At 44.4% G+C, this 25,170-nt stretch overlaps 1 protein-coding gene and 1 non-coding gene across 2 annotated transcripts in view; one reads left to right on the forward strand and one right to left on the reverse strand.

The window, feature by feature from the left end:
* ZKSCAN8 (zinc finger with KRAB and SCAN domains 8) overlaps positions 1 to 22,610 on the reverse strand; it is a 45,753-nt gene extending 23,143 nt beyond the window's left edge. Inside the window, exons 1-7 of the mRNA XM_047858670.1 lie at positions 22,217 to 22,610; positions 20,613 to 20,751; positions 12,530 to 13,047; positions 6,904 to 7,338; positions 6,493 to 6,574; positions 4,280 to 4,394; positions 2,965 to 3,079 (exon numbers count right to left, since the gene is read on the reverse strand). Of these exons, the coding sequence (XP_047714626.1) occupies positions 2,965 to 3,079; positions 4,280 to 4,394; positions 6,493 to 6,574; positions 6,904 to 7,338; positions 12,530 to 13,047; positions 20,613 to 20,751; positions 22,217 to 22,603 (1,791 nt within the window). The 5' untranslated portion in view covers positions 22,604 to 22,610. The remainder of the gene's footprint in view (positions 1 to 2,964; positions 3,080 to 4,279; positions 4,395 to 6,492; positions 6,575 to 6,903; positions 7,339 to 12,529; positions 13,048 to 20,612; positions 20,752 to 22,216) is intronic.
* On the forward strand, positions 1,492 to 1,565 carry TRNAE-CUC (transfer RNA glutamic acid (anticodon CUC)). The gene has a single exon. It is a non-coding gene; the product is annotated as a tRNA-Glu (tRNA).
* Positions 22,611 to 25,170: the final 2,560 nt, after the last annotated feature.

The following is a 25,170-nucleotide window of genomic DNA, read 5'->3' on the forward strand; positions in this document are numbered from 1 at the left end:
TCTTGCCTCCCAGATGGGGTGGTGACTGGAAGTAACTGGCAACAGACTAGGAACTCTGCCCTTGGTTTTTGTTTTTGTTTTTAAGTTTATTTATTTATTTTGAGAGAAGGAGAGAGAGAGAGAGAGAGGGTGGGGCAGAGAGAAAGGGAGAGAGAGAGAATCCTAAGCAGGCTCCATGCCATCAGTGCAAAGCCCAACGTGGAGTTCAATCACGTTGAGATCGACTTGAGTTTAATCAAGAGTCAGCCGCTTAACTGACTGAGCCACCCAGGCGCTCCACATAGGTAGTTTAGAAGTAGGGGCGCCTGGGTGGCGCAGTCGGTTAAGCCTCTGACTTCAGCCAGGTCACGATCTCGTGGTCCGTGAGTTCGAGCCCCGCGTCAGGCTCTGGGCTGATGGCTCAGAGCCTGGAGCCTGTTTCCGATTCTGTGTCTCCCTCTCTCTCTGCCCCTCCCCCATTCATGCTCTGTCTCTCCCTGTCCCAAAAATAAATAAACGTTGAAAAAAAAAAAAAAAAAAGTAAAATAGTATCATGACCTAAGGAAAGATTTCTCAAAAGGCACTAATGATAACAGAAAATATTGCTAAATTTGACTTCATCAAAATTTAAACCTTCTGCTCAAGAAAAAGCACCATTAAGAAAGTGAGAAGAGAGGCTACAGCCTGGAAAACATGTGTAATACATATTTCTGACAACTAGTATACAGAGTATGCAAAGGACACTCACAACTCAATCATAAGACAAACTAACATAAGTAGGTAAAAGATCTGAGCGGATACTGTACAAAAGAAGATATTTGAATGGCCAATGAGTACATGAAAAGGTACCCAACGTCATATAGGGAAATATAAGAAAAATCACAACAAAACATTAAAACCACTACATATCCGTTAGAATGGCTAAAATTAAAATGTCTAACAGCACCAAGTACTGGTGAGGATATGAAGTGATTGGGACTGTTATTCAATGCTAGTGGGAGTTAAAATGGTATGCTAATTTCAACAACTGGCAATTTTTAATGAAGTTAAATAATGCCTACATTTTGATCCAGTAATCTCACTTCTAGACATTTACCTAAGACATATGAAAACACAAGTCCACAGCAGCTCTATTCATAATAGGTCCAAACTGGAAAAACCCAAATGTTCATCAATAGGAGAATAGAGAGTGAAATAGTGTAATGTTCATGCAATATATACTACTCAGAAATAAAAAGAAGCTAATAGATGAATAATGAGAATGAATCTTGAAAATATGTTGGTGGGGCACCTGGGCGGCTCAGTTGGTTAAGCGTTTGACTTTGGCTCAGGTCATGATCTCATGGTCCGTGAGTTCAAGCTCCCCAGTGGGCTCTGTGCTGACAGCTCAGAGCCTGGAGCCTGCTTCGGATTCTGTGTCTCCCTCTCTCTCTGCCCCTTCTCTATTTGCATGCTCTCTCTCTTTCTCAAAATAAATAAATAAACTGAAAAATAATTTATTATGTTGGGGGCGCCCAGCTGGCTCAGTTGGTAGAGCATGCAACTCTCAATCTCAAGGGTTGTGAGTTCAAGCCTCATGTTGGGCATAGAGCCTACTTAAAAAAAAAAAAAAGTTAACAAAACTAAATAGTACGCTTAGTTTTATGGTGTGAAAAACACCAGGCCTCACTCCTCCATTCCCTACCAATATCTATTCCCTAGAGATATCCAGTTAACTCTTTCCTTTTACTTTTCATATTAACCTCTATATTTATAATGTACTAACACTGCTATTTCTTGATTTTTCACTTATATTCTTTATTATGCATTAACTTCCTACTATGGAAAAAAAGCATTTAATTTTTTAAGTTTATTTATTTTGAGAGAGAGAGAGAGAGAGAGAGAGCGAGCAGGGGACAGGCAGAGAGAGAGAGAGGGAGAGAGACAATCCCAAGCAGGTTTCGTACTATAAGCAGAGCCCAGTGCAGGGCTTGAGATCTCACCACAAACGGTGAGATCAAGACCTAAGCCCAAACCAAGAGTCAGATGCTTAACCAACTGAGCCATACCCTAAAAAAGCATTTCATTTTTTAGACCACTACTAGAACTAGCCACACCAGGGATTAGAGGACACATAAACTTCCTGAGTTGCCAAGTCCAACAACAACAGCAGCCCCACCAAGGCACAAAAATGTTAGGGGCGCCTGGGTGGCGCAGTCGGTTGAGCTTCCGACTTCAGCCAGGCCACGATCTCGCGGTCCGGGAGTTCGAGCCCCTCGTCAGGCTCTGGGCTGATGGCTCAGGGCCTGGAGCCTGTTTCCGATTCTGTGTCTCCCTCTCTCTCTGCCCCTCCCCCATTCACACTCTGTCTCTCTCTGTCCCAAAAATAAATAAAAAACGTTGGAAAAAAAAATTAAAAAAAAAATGTTAGACTCCAGTTACTTGTACTTTCCCCACTTCTATAAGCAGGGGACAAATTTCTATTAATGTTACCAGATGGAGAAACATTTCCAAACTTAGCATCAGCTGCTCGCTGCTGGAAAATCTGTGCTCAGAGGCAAGTGATTGTGGGAAAGGAAAGTTTACTTTAGTCAAGAAGCCGGTAACCTGGGTGGACTACCTCCCAGGTAGTAAAGAGGGTGTTACCTCGGTGGTAAAGAGGGTGGACAAATCTTTCAAAGACCATCTTCCCTGTCCAGGTGAGGCCAGAGAATTTTTTTTAAATGTTAATTTATTTTTGAGACAGAGAGACAGAGCATGAGCTGGGGAGGGGAAGAGAGAGAGACACACACACACACACACACAGTCTGAAGCAGGGTACAGGCTCTGAGCTGTCAGCACAGAGCCCGACGTGGGGCTCGAACCCACGACCCGTGAGATCATGCTGAAGTCATACACTTAACAGACTGACCCTTCCAGGTGCCCCATAGTCCAGAGAATTTTAAAGGGGAAGGCATGGGAAAGGGAGGGGGCTACACACAGGAGAAGCAGGTGCCCAGGTGGTACTCGTATGTGGACATGACCCTGAACAGAGTCTCTGGCAAAGCCGAAGCTATTTTCCAGTGCGGTCAGGCCATATCCTCTGGGAAAGTCTGGTCCTTCACTCCTCAAGGCCAGTGGTCTGCAAATCTCAAGGAAAGTAGGTTATTTCTGCCACAGACACAGGGACTTAGGTCAGCAAGCAAGGAGTGCATAAAACTGAAGCGAATTCACCCTTGAGATCAGTTGGAGTGCTGTTACAATAACACTCCAAATATTTTCCACACCTGGAACCTCAAAGGTGTTCCCAGATTCTCCTCAGTTGCTCTGAATTTTAGTTTCAGAAGCATCACTTCATATGTAGTATATGGACTAGCATAGTAATTTTCTAAAATTTTGGTCTCAGGGTGCCTGGGTAGCTCAGTCAGTTAAGCCCCCAACTCTTGATTTCCGTTGAGGTCATGATGTCACAGGTCCCTGGGATCAAGTCCCACATCTGTGCTGTCAGTGCAGAGTGCTGAGCTTGTCAGCCTGCTTGGCATTCTCTCTCTCCCTCTCTCTCTGCCCCTCCCCCACTTGCTGTCTCTCTCTGTCTTTCTCTGTCTCTGTGTGTGTGTGTCTCTCTGTGTGTGTGTCTCTCTCTCTCTCTCAGAATAAACTTAAAAAAATAACAAAATTTTGGTTTCATGATTCCTTTTATATTCTTAAAAACTAATGAGGACCCCAAAGAGCTTATTTTTATGTGGCTCATATCCATCAAGATTTGCTGTATTTGAAATTAAAACTGAGGAATTAAAAAATATTTGAAATAACAATAACATTTCCATTACATACTAACTTTAATATGTTTTATGGAATCTAAGAATATCTTCTAAAACAAAAAGTTAGTGAAAGGAGTGGAATTACTTCACATTTTTGCTAGTCTCTTTGAAGTCTGGTTTAATAGGTGGCTGGATTCTCACACTTGCTTCCTCACTCAGTATCACCGGAGGTCAAACCTCAGGACCGACAATTGTAAAGGGCAAGAGTGGGTCACTCATTTAAGAACTGCATTTGGGGAAGTTTGGAGATGTTCCCTAGCTGGCCGCTGGGGCTTGCGTCCTCTGCCCACAGCTAGATACTCACTTTCTAAAACAACCGGAAAGGCTCTTACCAAGAGACTGAACGAAGCATAGCAAAACTTGAGATGATTCAGGACATTTACAATGGAACAAAGAGGAGGAAAAATAAAGATAGCATTCTCTAAAAGTGAAGACACTGAAGCCCGCCACCCTAGAGGAAGGTTCCTGTTTTGGTAATTGTGTAGGTCCTTGGCCTGTCTGCCTGCTGTCTGCTCACTCACCCTACAGGAAGGCCTGCCTGTAGCCTGCTCGTGTGGGACCTAGATTGAGACTCTCCACCAGGTAAGACCAGCTGCAGAAGCAGCCTCCTCCCACTGCAGTGGAAGTTCACACCACCTACAGTAACCAGCACGTGACTCACTCCCAGATACAAGCGATACCGCGATACCACGCGTCAGAAGACACCTAATGAACATCAAGAGCAGAGCATGAAGGAGAAGGGGCAGAGGTATCTGACCCCAGAGCACGGACAGACAACCCAGAGAACAGAAAAATGGATTAACTGTAATGAGGCAGGGGAGGAAAAACTTTCTCTCTTCCCTTCTTGGTTCTTTGGTTGGCCTAATAAATCAACATGAGACAGTTTAACTGGAGGACAAAATTTTAGGGTTGTTCATACAGGAGCTCATAAAACTACAAGACTCAAAGAAGTGACCAAAGCTGACTAAACTTGTTTGCCTTTTGTTTTTTATATTTTAAAATATTAAAATAACAAAATATGATAAAAGTGAGAATCTACATGTATATAAAGCAAACACAAAAATATTAAGTAAGTAAATAAATAAATAAAAGCTGACATTTCCTCTACCCCCAAATGCTACTACCTAGAATGTTGGGAAACAATTCTCCAAGGATTTCTCACATTTCTCTAAGTCTTCTGACAAATTTTCTTTCAGTTCAGCTTTTCAAAGATGTATCTCTCTTTGGAGCAGATTTATTTCCTAATAAGGATAATAAAGATTGTTAGAAATAACCCATCAACCGGATCAAAGGTGGGATGCAGAGACTCACAGCACAGTGAAGCAAGGCTTTAATCAATGTTCTTACAAGAGTGGGTGTCTGATGGACAGGCACACTCGGGGCAGTTATAGCAGACAATTTGTCTCCTAGTGTGCAAGTCTGTCCCCTGGTTCCTCATTGGCTGAGTACTACAGAGGTTACAGCCTTATCCTGACATCACCTGTGCCCATGTAAGGCAAAAAGTAGTCTGATTGGAACACATGTGCATTCCCTGAGCTGACCAGAGACTTTCAGTCCCTCCTATTGACAGACATTTAGATTTTTTCCTTTCTTTCTACCATTAGCAATCCTATCTGCCTTACTGCCCTCTAGAATGTCCCTCTCCTTACCCCATAATCACTGTGAGTCTCCCGAGTCCTCTCAAGTCCAGGAGTTGTCTCATTGTTTCCTATCATTCTAAACACTAGTCTGTTATTCTCATAACAGGTCTCTCTTCTCAGGGTTTTATTAATCTATTTATCACATTCTATTTTGTATTACTTGTTATTATTGCATATGCTCTTAACCAGAGTATAAGCTTCCTCATCTAGTATTTATTCCGAGATCTCTCTCTCCCACTTCCGGTATGCAGTGGCCCTTAAAATATGCAGATATGCCATACATTTCAGACAGGAAAAATGGTTTGAGTTGTTTTGTCAAGTGGCTAAATTTAGTCAGTATGATTCACCTTCTCCTTTCTTTTCTATTAATTCCTTTCCCTGAGATCTGTCCTTATTCATCCAGGTAATACTTCTCAAGAGCTCACCTGTGCCAGGTGCCAAGTTTGGTGAGACTGCTGAGATGAGCAGCTATAGGTCGCTCACAATGACCACAACCTTTTTCCATTCTTCATGGTTTTTCTCTTACTCCAGTCTTGTCTTGCACTTTACTTTTATGGGAGAGCCAAAATAACTTCCAAGCTACCCTTCCAGGTTTTTGGCTGAGGTCCCCCCAACAGCCAATAAAAATGTTAACAGGAGAAAAAGACGTTTAGTAATGAAAGGGCGGACCTACGCCGTCGGACTTCCATCTTGTTCTGTGTCCTCCACCTTGAATGACTGTGTCCCCGATATGCCCCCTTTCCGGGAAAATCACAGAAACCTCAGACCAAGCCTCCTCCCTTTGAGTAACCTCCCGTTCACCCGTTCAAACTTCCTGATCAAAACACGCCAGGCGACCTGCATAACAGGACTCCCACCCTTCCCCAGCCAATCGGCTGAGGCCACAGCCATTACCTCACCAACTGCCCCTAGACCCCTATAAAACCTTTGTGCTTTTGAAACTCCCTCTCTCCAGTATCTCACCGCTGCGTCGCTGCAGGTAGGGGATTGAGTTCGAGCTAGCTCGAATAAAGGCTCTTTGCTTTTGCATCCGACTTGGCTCCCTGGTGGTCTTTGGGGATCACGACTTGTGGCCATAACAGTAACAGGTATACCTCCTGTATACATGGGGAGACCCAGGAAAACGGCATCACTCCTTGAAATGGCGCAAGTCACCACCTTAAATATAATGTCCACCTGTCGGCAAACGAAGATTATGGGGGCTTTCAGGTGAAGCACAGTAAAGATGGATGAGATTGTTACCATATTTGTTGTTACTTTGTCGACAAGAAGTTTCTAGAGTTTTAGAGTTCTTTCTTCTCTTCCTGGGGAGACACCCTTACAAATGGACATTCCCTTAAAAAATGCAAATGTTTCTTACAAAAGGGTAACTTTTACTTGTTTTTTTTGAGCTCCTGTCCCTTTTTTTTTTTTTTTAAGTAACCAGCCTAAAATAACCCTAACAGGCATATTTAAGGGGCGGCAAAATTTGCTCACCTTCACTCTTCCTCCAGATGAGAGGTTGCGGGGATGGGGGGCAGAGGGCTGTCCCCACAGTCACTGTCGGGCCTCCTGAGCAATCCTGGAGGTTTGCCCAGGCCTGAGGCCCAACGACTTTCGGGGAACGTCCCTACCGCCGGGATATAGCCTTCGGGAGCCCCCCCACACCCTCCTCCTCCGCCTGCACCTGGGGCCCCAGGGCTCTTTCGGGCCGGAACCCCAGTGTTTGTGCCGTCGAGGAAGAGCGGACCCATTTTCCCGAGCTCTCGCGTTTGCGAGCCACTTCCGGTTGCGAGCGGCTCCGGAGCGGAGGGCGGCAAGGGGCCGCGGGACCGCGGGCTGGTGCGGATCTCCGGCCCGGGCTGTGGCTGGGTGTTGAGGGGCGCCGTGCGGAGTGAGGTCGTGGTGAACAGGACGGGTATTAAAACACACCCGGGAGCAGCAGCAACGCAGGGAACGAACTGGGGCAGGGAGCGCCGAGCAGGATGCTGACCGCCTCCCTAGCGCTCGGGGCCACGGCCCGCGGGCTCCCGGCTCCCGGCGTCCATGGAGACCACGCCGAGGGTCCCTGCACCGGGCGGTTCTCCTGTAGGACTCCCCTGCTGCACCTGGGTAGCAGCTCCCGGGAGACTTGTTCCCACAACTCCTGGTGCAGCTCCAGCCACTGCTGCTTCTCCGTTTTCGTTCTGTGCGCCATTTAGTCCTCATGGACCCTCCCTTGCTCACGCGGTCTCAAAATGAGTAAATAAACATAAAAAAAAAAAAAAAAAAAAAAAAAAAAAGGACTGTGCCGTAGTGGCACATTTTGGAGCAGCCTGCCCTTGTCCTCTGTGGAACACAGTATGTGCTCAATAAATATTTGTTCATTATTAAACAAATCAATAATAGGTAAAAAGTCTTTGGCATCATAGAACTTAGTCTCTCAGAATTAAACTGGTTTGGAACCTGGAGAATGGGAGGTACACGAGAGCGAGAAGCTCTTGAGGCTGTCCAATAAATAGTAATATAATGTGATGCACCCATGTAAAGTTTTCTAGTAACCACAGTAAAAAAAGACCGGTGAAACTAATTTCAGTAACATATTTTATTTAAACCAGTATACCCAAAATATTAACATCTAATAATATAAAAATTAACCAAATATCTTACAATATATTGTATTAGATATTACAAATATCTAATAATATAAAAATTAACCAAATATCTTACATTTTCATACTAAAATCTTTGAAAGCTGTATTCCTACTTATTGCACATCTCAATTCAGGTATATTTTCATTGAAAATACTTGATCTATACTGAGATTATACAAAATTTACAATGCTAAAAGTAGATTCACATATCCAAATATACTTTAAATATATCTAAAGGTTTTCCAATAACTGAATTATGTTTTAAAACTTAATTAAAATCAAATAAAATTAAGATTGCAGTTCCTTAGTTGCATAGCATATGCACTTGGTGGCTACTACAGCGGACAGTGAAGATCTCAATCAGAAAGTCTACTCATGATAGGCCAGGGGGTAAAGGAGAGGGTAGCACCACACGTAGGCCAGGGAGGGAGGTGTGCATTCTTAAATGCAGTGTAAGCTCTTTACGCAAGTCACACTGGAGGGCAGATTCCTCTGGTCCTCAACACTGAGGTATGGCTTTCTAAATAATTTTTTTTAATGTTTTTATTTATTTTTGAGACAGAGAAAGACAGAGCATGAGCGGGGAAGGGGCAGAGAGAGAGGGAGACACAATCCGAAGCAGGCTCCAGGCTCTGAGCTGTCAGCGCAGAGCCCGACGCGGGGCTCGAACTCACAGACTGTGAAATCGTGACCTGAGCCGAAGTCGGACGCTCAACCGACTGAGCCACCCAGGCGCCCCGAGGTATGGCTTTCTAAAGCAGACTAATTCTTTAGCATGATTGCTGTTTAGATTTTAGGTTCTGCGGGAATCATTTTTTAGGGATGGGAAAAGGGTCTAGCAATGCTGGTCACATGTACCATCTCTAAGTAGAATCTTACTGTGTCTGATTAAGAACAGTCCTGGAAATCAGATCATTTTCCTACAGATCAGCTGTTCTCAACTGGGGGCAATCTGACCCCTCAAGGGGGCATTTGGTCACCCACCTAAGTTTTTTTTTTTGCTTGTCACAAGTAGGGGGTGCTAGTAGCATCCTGTGGGTGGAAGCCAGGGAAAACCCTACAGTGCAGGGGACAGGGTACCACAGGGAACTGTCTTGCTGAAAATGTCAATACAAGCCTGAGAAACCTTGCTCTAGAGAATCTGGGTAAGAAAGACTGAGAACCTTAGTATAAGCAACTCTCTTGTGGGATCAGTAATGGGAGAGCAGCTTGTTTTGTGCAAGTATTTCAAACTTTCTAGTTGTGTTTTCATTATTGGACTTTCTGATTATAGATAATTTCATGCTCAGGAAGAGAATGGAGACCTGGTCGATAAATGGTATGCACTGTGCTCCTAAGACTCAATGTACCTTCGTATGGCTTGTATCGTACCACCCAGGCTCAAATGTGACCAATGCCAGTATTAGATTACTCGCCGCTCTCTTGTTCCTATCACCATCTCCTATTTGATATTTGTTCTTTTCCCTACACCTTTGCTTCTTTTTATTCTCTTCCTTCCATCCCTCTCCCTGATCTTATTTCTCCCTTTTCACTGATGCCCATCCATTCCTCCTGGAACCCCACCCCCCCTGCACCTGTCCATTTCCTCCCCTCAAAGCTGCTGGCTCCTCATTCAAAATCCCCAGTTCACCACCACCCCCATCTGTGGCTGAGAGAGCTGCACCCCCCCGCCCCGACCTCCGTTTAGGGACCTTGGACAATCACAGCTGTCTTGTCAGTTCACAAAAGCTTCAGACTACAATCCTCACCACTTTCAAAAAAAAACAAAACCCATAAACAAAATAAAATACAATCATTCTCTCTCGAAAAAGATGGGAGAAGCAACGCACATGCTTCTGAGGTAACCGAGAACCTGGGCTCCTCTCGATCAGGTGCTGTGCACGGAGGGTGGCGGGTGGCTCCACAGGGACCCAGTGGTTCTGATTAGTGTCTAGCAGATAACTTCTCTTCTGCTAACTTTGGGCTTGAACACAGCTCTTCTTCCAACTGGTTGCACCCTCACCATCTTTCTCTTCAGGCTTCCGCACACTTACTTGGACAATGCGTTTCTTCACGGTACCAGCAACTCAGATCTCCTCTAACCTCACGCTCCTGTGCCTTATGCCTGGGTTATCCCAGGGTCTGCTGGCCTTTCTTCTCTTGCTGCAGCACTCTAGGCTGTCTCTGGCCCCTTACATTTGTCTCTCCTGGACTCTTATGGTCCCTCTGTCAGTATCAGGTGGTGGACACTGCAGTGGCAATTTGGAATCAACACCAAACCTAGAAAAGGGTAGCATGGTGTCAGTGCTCCAAACTAGTCTTCACTCAGCCTTTAAAGGTATCCAACTCTAAGACTAGGACCATTCTTTGTACTAACAGGTATTCACAACTATGAGTAGAATGCTCTAGCATAGAGGATAAAGGAAAACCAGTCTGTCATGTCTTTACCAATTTTAAGAGCCCTAATGTTGTGGCAGCCAGGATCATCTTTCTTCCCACTGCAGAAGCCTCTCTAAATTCAAGGTCAGGATCTGCCGACAACTCCCGTGCATGTGTCTCAGCGAGGCAAAAGGTAAAGGGGGAAGCTTCACTCAGTAAGCATTTAACTTTATTTTCAAAATAAGACATTTTTAATACTAGAGATTTAATGCTTTACTTTTCTCTTAGGACCATTAAAAAATCTTTTGTTTCAAATGCCTAAAATATTGCCCAGATAATTATCATAAAAACAAGCAGGAGTGTGAAGCTTGAGGTCTTAAAATTTTCTACCAAGTATGTTCAAAAGACATAAAAGCCCAGTTTATCTTTATGGAGCTACAGGGAATGGCCTAAGATTCATCTCCCAGTGGGAGTAGAGACCCAAAACTGACTGTGGTGGTTTAACTAGTCGAGCACAATACAAAAGCAAGGATGTCTGACTATTGTCTTCAGGAAGAGATTCGGTCACTGCCTGGTTGTTCTGGGAAGGCTATTCCTAAACCCAGTGGGCATGGCAGTTGAATGGTGTAACTCTGAATGCGCTGGGCCTCTGGCCACAATTTGTCATGTCATTAAAATTCTCAAATTAGGGATGTAAAACTGTTCCAAGTACATGAACTGCTAATATATTTCCAAGCCAGAAAGAAAAAAATTGATTATAATTTAGCCTTTTAATTTAGATTAGGTTACTGTATTCATTTTAATAGTCTTCAATCCTCCAATTATAATATACTCTTTTGCTAAGGCTGAAAAGGTGCTATAAAGTTATTACTTTCTTAGGGTGTTTGCATTTTATCTGTTGCTATTGCAGCCTCCTCAGGTATCGCTTTTACTACCTTCCTGAACTCAGAATCACAGGACGTCAAAGCTGGAAGATACCTTACCAGTGATTGGTTAGGACAGCAATGTCCTTTAGAACTATCTGCAGATAAAAATGGCCTATATCTGTGTTGTCCAATCCAGGTGCTACTAGCCACACATGGCTGTTGAGTACTTAAAATGTCACTAACAACAGAATTTTCTATTTTATTTCAGTTAATTTAAGTTTATACAGCCATGTGTGGGTGACTGGCTACTATACTGGACAATACAGTTCTAGACCGATCCCTCCATGTCCTTCAGTTTACAGTGACGGGAGACTCAGGAGTGATTTATCCACATTATAGATCCCTAATACACCATCATCCCCCTCCTTCCCAATAGCTCCTATTCATCACTTAACTGCTTTCCTTTCCACTGGAATGTCTTCCTTAGCCTGCTATCTTTCCTGATGGTTTCCTCTTTTTCAGCAATGGCAAACAAATTCCACAAAATGATTGTACTCCCTACTTTAAGATAAAAATGAGATTAATATTTAGGCCATTCTAGCAGTAGTGATGGAAAACAAACAGTATTGTTTTAGTTATTAATTTCAAAAGCAGCTTTAACTTAACACAATATATCTGGTAGGTTTCTGCTATGTCATCTGCATGCTACGGAATGGGAAATGAAGGCAGAGAAAAATGTAAATGTTTAGGGGCACACAAGAGACTCAGTTGGTTGAGTGTGTGATTCTTGATTTTGGCTCAGGTCGTGATCTCATGGTTCAGGAGTTCGAGTCGTACGTCGGGCTCTGCACTGACAGCACAGAACCTGCTTGGGAGTCTCTCTCTCTGCCCCTTCACACTTGTGTGCGCCTGCTTGGGATCTCTGTTTCTCTCAAAGTAAATAAATAAACTTAAAAAGAAAGTGAATGTTTGCCCAAAGTTGTACACTGAACGGTCAAGTAACAAGGAGAGCTGAGAAGTAGCATTCGCTGCCTTTCCACCAAGAAAATGGCTATTTTGGGCTGCAAGTCAGCAGTATGTCAACAGACAAGGCTTTCTGAAATAACTCTTAACTCTTCCCAAGAAACTGAACTAATTTAGAAATAAAAGGAAACTTTCTTAGGTAGATTCTCTGGTGCCGGAGAAATGTTTAATGACTGAAGCTTTGCCTGCATTCAGGTTACTCAGCGTCTAAGGCGGATTCTCTGGGAAATAATGAGGCCTGAGGAGCTAAGAACGGTTCCTTCACCATCTTAGTAGAGCTTATTGGCTGTATGAATTCTCTGATGTCTGATAAGGGCCGAACTCACGCGGAAGGGCCTCCCGCACTCCTCACATTCATAGGGTTTTTCACCCGTGTGGATTCTCTGGTGCTGAATAAGACCTGTGCGCCCACTAAAATCTTTCCCGCATTCTTCACATTTATAAGGTTTCACTCCAGTGTGTACTCTGTGATGTCCGAGGAGATGGGAGCGCTGAATGAAGGCCTTCCCACATTCGTCGCACTTGTAGGGTTTCTCTCCAGTGTGAGTCCTCCTGTGTTTGCTGAGGTCTGAGCTGTGACTGAAACTCTTCCCACAGTCCTCGCACGTGTAGCGCCTTCTTTCCCTCTGCGGCCACTCCACTCTGCCCTTGCTTTCAGTAGCATCTCTGGGTTCAGGAGGGAGAGGAATGTCTTTGTTAAGTCCGTCATTTACCTTGCCAAGGAACTGTGTGTCCTTGGGCGTATCTTCCTTCTGGGACAACACTTCATTCTTAGTGCTGGTTTCATCACCTGTAACCAAACACAAAGGTGTCCTAATCTAAGTTTGAGAAAGAACACATGAACGCTCTAAATGTGTTATAAAAGTCACATACAATGGACAAACCAGAGATTTGGCACCATCAAATCATACCGACGATATAAGGAAGAAATTAAGAGGCGAGCGGGGAAGCCGGTGGCAGGGTTATTTGGGAAGATTAAGAAGAGAGAAGGCAGTGATGTGGATTGAAGGGTCACCTGGCAATCTCGTGCACAGGCAGAGTGCTGAGCGGTAAATGAGGACTACGGATATGCTGGGGATAACGAAGACAGACAGGGGGTCAGAGAACAGACGGGGAGAGAGCTGAGAGTGTGGGAGAAACACGTCAGGGCCTGAAACATAGGTGGTTAAGTGGGAGAAGACAGTGGGATTAGGGATCTGAACTGAATGTAGCGAGTAGGAACCATCAGAGAAAGGAACCGCATGAAGGATAATAATCAGTTAAAAGCAGGTTGAGAGCATGCAGGGCAGGATAAATAGAGGAAGTGACAATGGATGGTCTGGTGTGTGTCCACACTCTGATCTCCAGTGCCAGCCCTGAAACATGATTTGCATCAGAATCACATGGATGGCTTCTTAAACCAGAATACTAGGCTTCCCACTCAGCTTTGATAAAGCTGGCGTAGAGCTCAAAAATCTGCATTTCTAACAAGTTTCCTGGTGGGAGAGATACTACGGATTCAGGGACCACATCTTGAGAACCAATGGGGTAGGTATTTTTCAAGGTCGAACTCAAATACTCTCTCCTCCAGGAAGTCTTCCCTAAATCTCCCAAATTGGCTCTTTTCCCTCTTCCTGATCACTATGTCCTCAACCTCATGCTTTGCATACAATAGCACACAATAGCAAGTACTCAGTAAATATTTGAGTTGAACTTTGTAAGAAAATAGCTGTTTTGATGATTTGGAGGGGGTAGAAAGTGTCACCTATTCAGTCATGCTGTGACTACCATCTCAATGAACCTAGGAATCCTAACAGTGCAGCTGTCATTTAGTTAGTCCTCAGGGGCTCACTTGGCCTGAAGGAAGCAGCAGCAAGAGCTCCCAGGGCATCTCAGTGCCTGGGTTGGGCTGGAAACTCTGGCTCACGTGGCTCACTGATGCCAAGCCACAAAGCCCACTCTTCACTGTCCTCACCGTGTCCCCTTTGCTCCCAATCGTCCTCAGATCTGTTCCTCCTGAAAAATCAGTTTTTAAAACCAGGCAGTAGACTTTCTCAAAGTTTGGATATTTGCTCGAAGATGATACTGTTTTGGAATGTAAATGCCATGTTATCCTTGGCTAGAAATTACAAGGACTAAATTAGAGCCAGAAGATCAAGATTCCAGTCCTGGAACTGATCAATGTTTAAATTCTGGCAGGTGATAACTATTTTGGTTTCCTTCTCACCTCTGTGCCTTCTTTACCCATTGTTTGATCAGATGAGGGAAGATAGGATAAAGCATTTGTAAAAGTATAATGTGTGACAGAAGTATTGCTAGGTTAGCAGGGTAAGAGTGATCAAGCAAATCATGGAAATCAGAGACACCTCCTACCATGAAAAGAAGTATTCTGAAACATCAGCATCAGCCTCAACAGCTTCTTTACATATAGCTGTCACCAGGGGCTGGCTTTCCTGGGGCTTACTGATGAATATTAACAACAACAACAACAAAAGACACAGAGTTTGCCCTAAATGGTCAGTTCACCATCTTCAGTGTAATCTACCAGTCCTCAGGATAAGTCTCTCCCCCACAGCTTTGGGAGAAATCCAGAGAAAAATCTCATCAGGACTTCAAAGGTTTTGTTTTTTTTTTTAATACAAGGTCAGCTTTTTTTGGTCAGCAACTGAAATTATAATCCTCTCCCTTAGATCTGCAACTGAACAATATAAAGAATATCGTATGGACATTGTCAAATGTGAGCTTTTTCATCTCATGGACCTCAGTCTACTTCTTGGTCAGCTGGAATTCAGGGTCTTGTTTATGTATGTCTTCTAAGTGCTAGTCTCAGGCTAATACGATTCCAAGAGACCTTTTTTCAGAACGGACAAAATGAAAAATACTGGGTTCTGACATCTGCCAGGGCTGTCCTTCCAATGTTATTTTGGCATGTGTAATACCTAGAGTCCCTATCAGTTACAATTTGAGATTCACCCAGCCCTGCTGGTCACTGAGAGGAGATGTCCACAAAGCTCATTTGATCACCATGCGTACAGCTTGCTTGACAGTCTGGGGAGAAAGAACAAGGTTAAATGCTGAGTGAAACTGGAACAAACTGTCATTTCTTGCTAATGGAGAGTCAGTGCTGTAAGTTAATAGCATGCATAGTACTTCAAAATGAAATATTTTAAAAATGTGTTACAAAGAGGGGCACCTGGGTGGCTCAGTCGGTTAAGTGTCCCACTTCAGCTCAGGTCACGATCTCACAGTTCATGGGTTCGAGCCCCGCATGGGGCTCTGTGCTGACAGCTTGGAGCCTGGAGCCTGCTTTGGATTCTGTGTCTCCCTCTCTGTCGACCCCTCTCCTGCTCATGCTCTGTTTCTCTCAAAAATAAATAAACATTAAAAAAAAGTCTCTCTGTTTAACAATAACTTATTTTTAAAAGATAGTGGCTTTTGGGTATGTTATTGTGATGACTTTTAACAACCATTCTGGACCAGCAGACAGGAGGCCCAGCGTCTGACTATAATCTCAGCTCTGCCTATCTCTGGAGACTCAGACAAGTCACAACCACTGTGGTGTATTTCTTCACCAGTAAAATGAAGATCTGGACCAGATGTTACATGCTTTTAATAAAAAGTTGAAAGACATGTCTTAAAATGTATTATGATTTCTGCAGGGTTTTTTTTGTTTTGTTTTGTTGGGTTTTGTTAGTTTTTTGCTTCTCAGTTTTGGGGAGTGTGGTGGTGGGGACACAGATAAAAACTGTATATGGCCCTTGGTGCTGTATGTTAGAAAAACAGTCCTACTTACACTGTTCAGTGCAGACAAATAGGATGCTGTAAGAATTCTCAGACCTCATAGAATAGCTAGATTTCATAAAGCACCTTTCAGTAGATTATATTAAGGGAAGACAATTTCTATTTTCCCTTGACAAGTTATTTTGATAGTAGCACGTATGTAAGCCTCTACAATTTTAGGTTTCGGAACTGTATTTTTCTGAATTTATAACACGTAGAGTGAAAGCAGTCCAGAGATATCATTAAAAAAACAAAGAAAGACCGACCATCTAGAACTTAAAGTTTTGCAGACTATCCATCATAAGCAATAATTCTGTGTTCCATACTGAGAATTTAGCATGTTGACATGTTAAAATATTCTTGTGACCTATCTGTTAAATTTGTTTTGAAGATTTTAAAAAATGTTTTTTAATTTATTTTGAGAGAGAGAGAGAGGGAGGGAGGGAGGGAGAAAGGAGTGGGGGAGGGGCAGAGAGAGACGGAGAGAATCCCAAGCAGGCTCCTTGCTGTCAGTGCAGAGCCCAACACGGGGCTCAATCTCACCATGAGATCCTGACCTGAGCTGAAGTTGGATGCTTAACTGACTGAGCCACCCAGGCACACCAGTTCTCCCCCCCCCCCTAATTTATTTATTTATTTAGGGGGAGAGAGAGAGGGAATCCCAAGCATGATCCATGCTGTCAGTTCAGAGCCTGACTCGGGCCTTGATCCCATGAGCTGTGAAAGCTTGACCTGAGATGAAATCCAGAGTCAGGAGCTTAACCCACAGAGCCACCCAGGTGCCCTCTTATCAGTTCGTATCTTGTGTCTCAGCACTGGCTACAGCTGGCTGAAGCTCCTGTTGTCCAGTGACGCCACCCTCTTCCGTGTCTCTTACTTTTCTGACAGTCCCTGATCTGTCTCCTTTACAGAATCCTCTTCCTCCACCCCAAATTCACACGGTGGCATGCCTCAAAAATTTACATGTGCCTCTCTTCTCTTCACTTGGTACGTTCTTCTTGGTCAATTTCATCTACAGCCATGTCTTCTATCATCTACTCAGGGGCAATTCCCAAATCTCTTTTCTCCTCCCACATCTTCCTCCTGTATCTAGAATCATATTTTTTTTTTTTAATTTTTTTTTCAACGTTTATTTATTTTTGGGACAGAGAGAGACAGAGCATTAACGGGGGAGGGGCAGAGAGAGAGGGAGACACAGAATTGGAAACAGGCTCCAGGCTCTGAGCCATCAGCCCAGAGCCTGACGCGGGGCTCGAACTCACGGACCGCGAGATCGTGACCTGGCTGAAGTCGGACGCTTAACCGACTGCGCCACCCAGGTGCCCCTAGAATCATATTTTAAATTGTACTGCCTACAGAATTGTATTTGGATGTTTCAGAGACAGCAAACTCGTATGTATAAAAACCGAACCTACTCTAAATCTTCACACATAGATACATCCACCTTCTGATTTTTCTCTCACTCACTGACACCATTATCTGCCAGCTGCCCAAGTCGCAAACTTTGGTTTTATTACAACAGTCCCCCACCACCAATATCCAGTCAGATATGTTCACTAATAAATGAATAATATGGATCTCTTGAATTTCCTCCTTCCTCTCTCCAGCCTTAGTCTACCATGCTCTATATCTGAAAGTGGTCCCTTCACCCTGCCCTGTGTTTATATCTTTTCTCCTTACTATAGTTGTGTGCTCATTCACTTACAGACTTTGGAAAATAGAGAAGAATATGTCACTTGTGATTTCATTAGCTTCAAATAATCTTTGACTACATTTGGAGGTATCATTCCAATGTTTTCCTTTGTAACTTTAAAAAAAAGTTGGGGCGCCTGGGTGGCACAGTCGGTTAAGCATCCGACTTCAGCCAGGTCACGATCTCGCGGTCCGTGAGTTCGAGCCCCACGTCGGGCTCTGGGCTGATGGCTCAGAGCCTGGAGCCTGTTTCCGATTCTGTGTCTCCCTCTCTCTCTGCCCCTCCCCCATTCATGCTCTGTCTCTCTCTGTCCCAAAAATAAATAAACGTTGAAAAAAAAAATTTAAAAAAAAAATTATAAAAAAAAAAAAAGTAGAATCACTGATAGTGATTTTTAAAAACTCAAATCTGGGCCGCCTGGGTGGCTCAGCTGGTTAAGCATCCGACTTCAGCTCAGGTCATGATCTCACGGTTTGTGAGTCTGAGCCCCGCATCAGGCTCTGTGCTGACAGCTTGGAGCCTGGAGCCTGCCTCGGATTCTGTGTCTCCTCTCTCTGCCCCTCCCCAACTGGTGCTCTGTCTCTCTAGGTCTCTCAAAAAATAAATAAATGTAAAAAAAATTAAAAATAAATAAATAAATAAAAACTCAAATCTGTGTCACCCACTTCTCTATTTAATGTAACAGACCTCCATCTCTGATAGGATGAAGTTCTGTTCCTCAGCATGGTATCCAGGAACTTTCACCACTGGCCTTGCATTTTTCCCTTCTACAAAATTCTCTTCATCAAAATCAAAAACACTTCACAGCAACTGTTGTTCTTAGAATGCTGCTTTCATGCTGCTTCCCCACCCCCCACACTGTTCTCTCTGCCTGGGATGCTTCCCTTCCCACCCATGTGACCATCTCAGCTCAAGCAAACCCACTCTGATACTCCTGCAGGCCAACCACAGGGACAGCTGTCCTGTTTTGGGCAGGTTATAGCATAATTGCTCACTTCTCTGTTTCTTGAAGAGGAGTCTCACCCTTGTATTCCTAACATCTAGCATGGCCCCTGGCATATCGCAGCTGCTCAACAACGTTTATAAAAGAAGAATGAACAGAAGAGGAAGTCTCGGTCTCACCTTCAAAGCTAACCAATATCCAACACTACACTCGAAAGCACTAAGAGACTCTTTTAAGTTATACATAATTGAATGCCATCTTTCCAGGTATCAGCTAGAAAGATCTTCACTTAAAATCATTTTTCAGATTAGACAAATCACCTGGCAGGGAGCCTAGAGAATGAAAAAACCATACTGGTAACATTTATAGCAGCGAGAATGAATCCATAACAGACTGGAGTATAAATACTGCGCCAGGTGGGAAGAGCCTCTTGAGAAAGGACAGACAGCATTGAGAAAAAAACAAAAAAACAAAAAAACAACTCCAGTGTTTGGGCAAAACTGGGATGTAAAGTTTGTTTACTTTTGGGTGCCAGGGAGGCTCAGTCGGTTGAGCGTCTTTTTTTTTTAAATTAAAAATTTTTTTTTTAACGTTTATTTATTTTAGACACAGAGAGACAGAGCATGAACGGGGGGAGGGTCAGAGAGAGAGGGAGACACAAAATCAGAAGCAGGCTCCAGGTTCTGAGCTGTCAGCACAGAGCCCGATATGGGGCTTGAGCTCACGGACCGGGAGATCACGACCTGAGCCAAAGTCGGACGCTTAACCAACTGAGCCACCCAGGCACCCGGAGCGTCTGACTCTTGATTTCAGCTCAGGTCATGATCTCACGGTCCCTGGGTCTGAGCCGCACATTGGGCTCCATGCTGACAGTGCAGATCCTGCTTGGGATTCTGTCTCCTTCTCTCTCTGCTCCTCCCCCACTTGCTCATGCTCCCTCTCTCAAAATGAATAAATGAACTTAAAAAAAAAAAAAAAGTAATTAAGGGGCACCTGGGTGGCTCAGTCGGTTGAGCGTCTGACTTTGGCTCAGGTCATGATCTCGCGGTCCGTGAGTTCGAGCCCCGCGTCGGGCTCTGTGCTGACGGCTCGGAGCCTGGAGCCTGCTTCGAATTCTGTGTCTGCCTCTCTCTCAGCCCCTCCCCCACTCATGCTCTGTCTCTGTCAAAAATAAATAAAAACATTAAAAATAAACATAGGAGGAAGAGATGCCAATAGTACACATGTACACAGAAAAGGCCACGTAAAGACACAGCAAGTCTGAGTCAAGGAGGGAGGCCTCACCAGAAACCAGGCCCGCTGACACCTTGATCTTGGACTTCCAGAAAGGTGAGAAAATAAGTTTCTGTGTTTAAGTCACACAGAAATGGTGGTATTCTGTTTCAGGAGCCCTACTAGACTAATACAGAGTGTCATACAAATTCTCCTGCTCAAAATGTAAATTTAAGAGAATTCAGAACTAGAATAACAACAGATATTTAACATAATATTTATTATTAAAGCGTTTGTTTATTTTAAGAGAGAGAGAGAGAGAGAGCGCGAGCGAGCATGAGCAGGGGACAGGGGCAGAGAGAGAGAATCCCAAACAGGCTCTGAGCCCTGAGCAGTGCTTGATCCCATGAACTATGACATCATGACCTGAGCTAAAATCAAGAGTTGGACGCTTAACTGACCTAGCCACCCAGATGCCCCAGAAATGTAAGGTGTTATTAACTTGAATGAGTATTTAAATTCCATCCCCCATCCACTGGGCCAAGTAGCAGCTTTTAAGTCTAATGAAAAAGTAAATTTTCATAATTCTTTCCACGATAAGGCAACACTAGGAAGGGAGGTAAAATCTTCCAGAGTGAGGTGGAGGATAAACAGGAAAACTCAAAAAGGAGAAGATCAGAGTGAGAAAGTTCCTGTCCAACACAAGGAACCACATCTTCCCTCACACACATAAAGTCTTGCTCCTTACCATTCCTCTGGGGATCCCCAGATTCCTGCTCCTCATGGATCTTCTCGGGATGGAGCCGGACAGTCAGTGACTCATGGGGCCTTCCCAAGGGGGCCAACTTGTCCAAGAGCCTGTCCAGTCTTTCTGAATTGGCTGGGACCTGGAGACAATGAAACATTGACTGGGCTGGTAAAAGGCAGATTTTGTGAAAGAACTTAAAGACCTTTAGAGAAAAGATCAAAAGAAGCATTTGCCAGGGACAGGAACACAAAAGGGAAAAATTCTCATTCAATTGCAAATGGCAACAAATGACTAATCTCTGTACTTCAGGCCACTGGAGAGGGAAATTCTCACAAGGACCCGCAGAAGTGCAGGATCACAATCTCGGGATTTGGAAAGAATCTTAAAAATTATCTAGCCCAACTTCCACCGAACAGGGGCACTTCTCTAACTCCTTTGTCCAATAGGATAGCCACAAACACAACGTGCTTACTGAGCACTTGAAATGTAGTTAGCAGGAACTGAGATATGCAAAGGGTAAAATACACAATGAATTTTGAAAGTAATACAAAAAAGAATGTAAAATAGCTCATTTTTTTTTTCAATGTTTTTTATTTATTTTTGGGACAGAGAGAGACAGAGCATGAACGGGGGAGGGTCAGAGAGAGAGGGAGACACAGAATCGGAAACAGGCTCCAGGCTCCGAGCCATCAGCCCAGAGCCTGACGCGGGGCTCGAACTCACAGACCGCAAGATCATGACCTGGCTGAAGTCGGACGCTTAACCGACTGCGCCACCCAGACGCCCCATAAAATAGCTCATTTTTTATAGTATCTACATGATTACTTTGGGATAAGTATATATATTATTAAATATAAGATTACATATATGTAAAAGTGTATATATGTGTGTGTATACATACACACACACACACATATATATATACATATGTATACACACACACACACATATATATATACACAGTTATTTAGTATTTATTTTTGAGAAAGAGACAGAGTGTGAGCCGGGGAGGGGAAGAGAGACGGAGACAGAATCTGAAGCAGGCTCCGATGCTCTAAGTCACCAACCAGGTTATTATGACCTGAGCCAAAGTCGGATGCTTAACTGACTGAGCCACCCGGTGTCCCGCTTTGGGTTAAATATATTTAATTTCACTTGGTTTCATTTTTTAAAATGTAGCTACTAGAAAATAACTACACATGTGGCTCACAGTATAATTCTATTGGACAGTGCTGTTCTGTAACATTCTTGACATCTACTTGAACCCCCCTTAACTATTTTCCTATGAAAAGAGAGGGTTTTCTCATTAAAAAAAAAAATTTATTACCAGGTAGCCCATTTCTTAATAGTTAGCTGTGGATTTTGGAGACTTCTTTACCTCTGATACCTATTTGCCTTTCAAACTGATTCGGAATCCGTCCCCAGCGTCTTTACTGAACTACACTTGAGTTATTCGACATGGGCAGCCAGGTCCCTCCCTAAGCCTTGTTCTCCTCTAGGATAACGTATGCAATACCTTCAGGTGTCCTTTCCCATGCCTTTTCTGCTTTGGCTCGGTCCATACACCCTCATCTCTCACAGCCTGGGCACTGTCCCCTTCCCACCTGCTTCTGAGGCTCATCCAGCTCTCTCTCCAGGTCCTCCAGCACGCTCACCGCCTCCTCCCCAGTGTTTGGATGGTGCGCCTGCACCCACTGCTGCAGGTCCCTGGGAAGAATGCTCAGGAACTGCTCCAGCACCAGCAGGTCTAAAATCTGCTCCTTGGTGTGGCACTCCGGCCTCAGCCACCGGCGGCACAGCTCCCACAGCCGGGTGAGAGCCTCCCTGGGCCCGGGTGCATCCCGATAGCAGAGCCTCCTGAAGTGCTGCCGGAACACTTCCCTCTTGCGGGGGCTGTAGTTTTGTGGGCCGGGGTCCCGTCCCCGGTAACGGTCTTCCGCCTTCACTACCCCAAGTCCTCTTTGTCCCTCGGGTTCCAGGGCTGCGGCCATTCTGGGCTGTGCTGGAGGATAATCGTCTCTGGGGCGGATTCAAGGCCGGTCTCTGGGAAGCTTGTTTCGGAGAGAAAGTTGGAGGCGGAGAAACGACGGAAGGTGCAGCGAGCGCAAAGCCACGCTACCCCGGGCGGCCGGCGCCCTCGAAGGCTGCGCGGACGCGCACCGAGCGGGGCTGTCCTCCCTCCGGGGCTCCGGGGCAGCGGACGCTGCTTACGCAGCCCGGAGCCACAGGTGCTCACCTGCACGAAGGTCGCGCTGCTCACCGGGTTGCATACAGGTTACCCGGGAGCACGCACGGCGGCTGCACAGGCCGCCGCGAAACACACGCCGCTCGGGGCTCCGCGGCTGTGGGGACCCGCCCGCCCCCGGCCCCTTCCCCGCACAGGACCCAGGAGCCAGGGCGGACTCACCTCGCCCGCGCACACGCACAGGGACCACCACCGCGATCTCCCGGCGGCCCGGAACAAAGGCTGGAACCCGGCCGGCCAATGGCGTCGGCCACGGGCACTTCCGGCCGCTCTAGGCAGCCGTGCCTCTGTGGCGGCGGCCGCACCTCCCTGCCCGCCTTCCGGGAGGACCTGGCGGACCAGCGGGCCCTGGGAGGGGCCCGCGGCGCGTCGTGCCAGTGCTTTTTAGGTTCACTTATTAAATACGTGGTATGAAAAAACAATGCATTCACATCGTTCAGTATTTAAGAAGAGTGTTCTCCAGCATTTAGTTTGACAGTGTTTTTCGGGACACGCGCACGGGTGGGTAGACGCATTCGGCAGGTGCATGTTCCCCTCGCTTGTCTCCTACCAACTAATACTGGAGATTGTTCATAAAGGGCTTCCTGCAGCCTCCGGCTTGCTTTTTTCTTTTCCTTTCCTTTCCTTTCCTTTCCTTTCCTTTCCTTTCCTTTCTTTTTTCTTTTCTTTTCTTTTCTTCTTTTCTTTTCCTCCTCTATTTAAGCAATTGCATTGTACTCAATTGGTCGTATGTGCCGTCGTTTATTAATAATTACCCCGTTGATAGTCATGTAGGTTGTTTCCAATCTTTTACAAACACTGCTGCAATAAGTTACTGTAAACATACTTCTGTCTCATGTGTAAGGTTATTTCCATAGTATATATTCCTAGAAGTAGAATTAGTGGAGTATAGAGGAAGGGTATTCGTACTTTTGTAACTGGTAACATTACCAGTCATGAAACCTACTAGAGATGTTCTGGTTTACCTATATTTGGCCATATAATCTTGTAAAATATTTCGATGTTTGCTAATCTCTTGGGTTAGAAATGCATCGTTGTTGGTCCCCCCCCCCCCCCCCACCTTTCCCTTTCTTATACAAACCCTGATTATTCACCTACTATGCCTGGCACTGTTCTGGAAGCTGTAACTATAACAGAAGATAAGGCCCTTGCCTTCATGGATTTTATAATTTAGTGTGTGTGTGCTTGTACATATGAGGTAGGGAGGCAGGCAATAAAAAAAATGAGAAAAACGTATAGTGTATTAGATGGTGGATGTTACTGCCAAGCAGAAAATAAAGGAAATATGAAGTTTGGAGGGAGAAACAAGTAATGCAATTTTAAGTAGGGTGGACATGGAGGACCTCACTAGTACATTGGCATTTAAGCAAAGATTGAGGGAGATGGGTGAGTGTGTCATCAGGGTAAATTTGTTTCAGGGAGAGGATAGCAAATGCTCAGGCTGGAGTGGAGTGTGTTTGAAATATTCTAGGCACAGGGAGGAGGCTTATGTGTCCAAAACTAAGGGAAGAAAAGGGTGTTGGGAGTAGAGAGAGGGAGAGAAATGAGGGTCTTGGGTGAGTTCAAGGATCTTGGTTTTTATTCTTGGGAAGCCATTCAGAATTTCTGAGAAGAGGAGTAACATGTTCAGATGCAGTTACTGAAAAGACTACCCTGTTAAAAATAAACTTGTAAGTGAAGGGGATTGCACAAGGGCAGAAGCAGGGAGATCGGTTCAGAAGCTATTACTACCTTGGAGTGGGGATGGTTCTGAGCATGGCATAAAACCCTAAAGACATATAACTGAAAACTCATAAAGGAAAAGACGAATGTAACTGGCGATGTTAAAATTTGCAATTAAAAAATCAAGAAAATAAAAACTAAGCCAGAGTAACATATGCCAGCCATCTAAAAGACACAGGACTGATTTTCCTAAAACACACAGACCTCTTACATACACACACACACACACACACACACACACACACACACACACAGAAAAGAAAAATATCAACAAGCCAATAGAAAAATTGGCAAACTTAAGTAGACATTTATAGAACACAAATATTAATAGACAATATGAAAAGGAGCTCAAGTTCACAAAGAATTTAAAACAATAACAAACTTTTCTTAAATTGTTCAAATTACTAAAGACAGAAAGATTAGTCATATTCAGTATTGGAAAGTATGTGAAAATATAGGCATTCTTACTTTGTATATTTTTGGAAAGCAAGACTTTTTAAAATTACTATGTCCATACCTCCTGATGCAGCAACTGAGTTTCTTGGAATTATTCATGTAGAAATATTTACACAAATGTTCAAATATACACTA

Source organism: Prionailurus viverrinus, chromosome B2, assembly GCF_022837055.1.
Source record: "Prionailurus viverrinus isolate Anna chromosome B2, UM_Priviv_1.0, whole genome shotgun sequence".
NCBI lineage: Eukaryota > Metazoa > Chordata > Mammalia > Carnivora > Felidae > Prionailurus > Prionailurus viverrinus.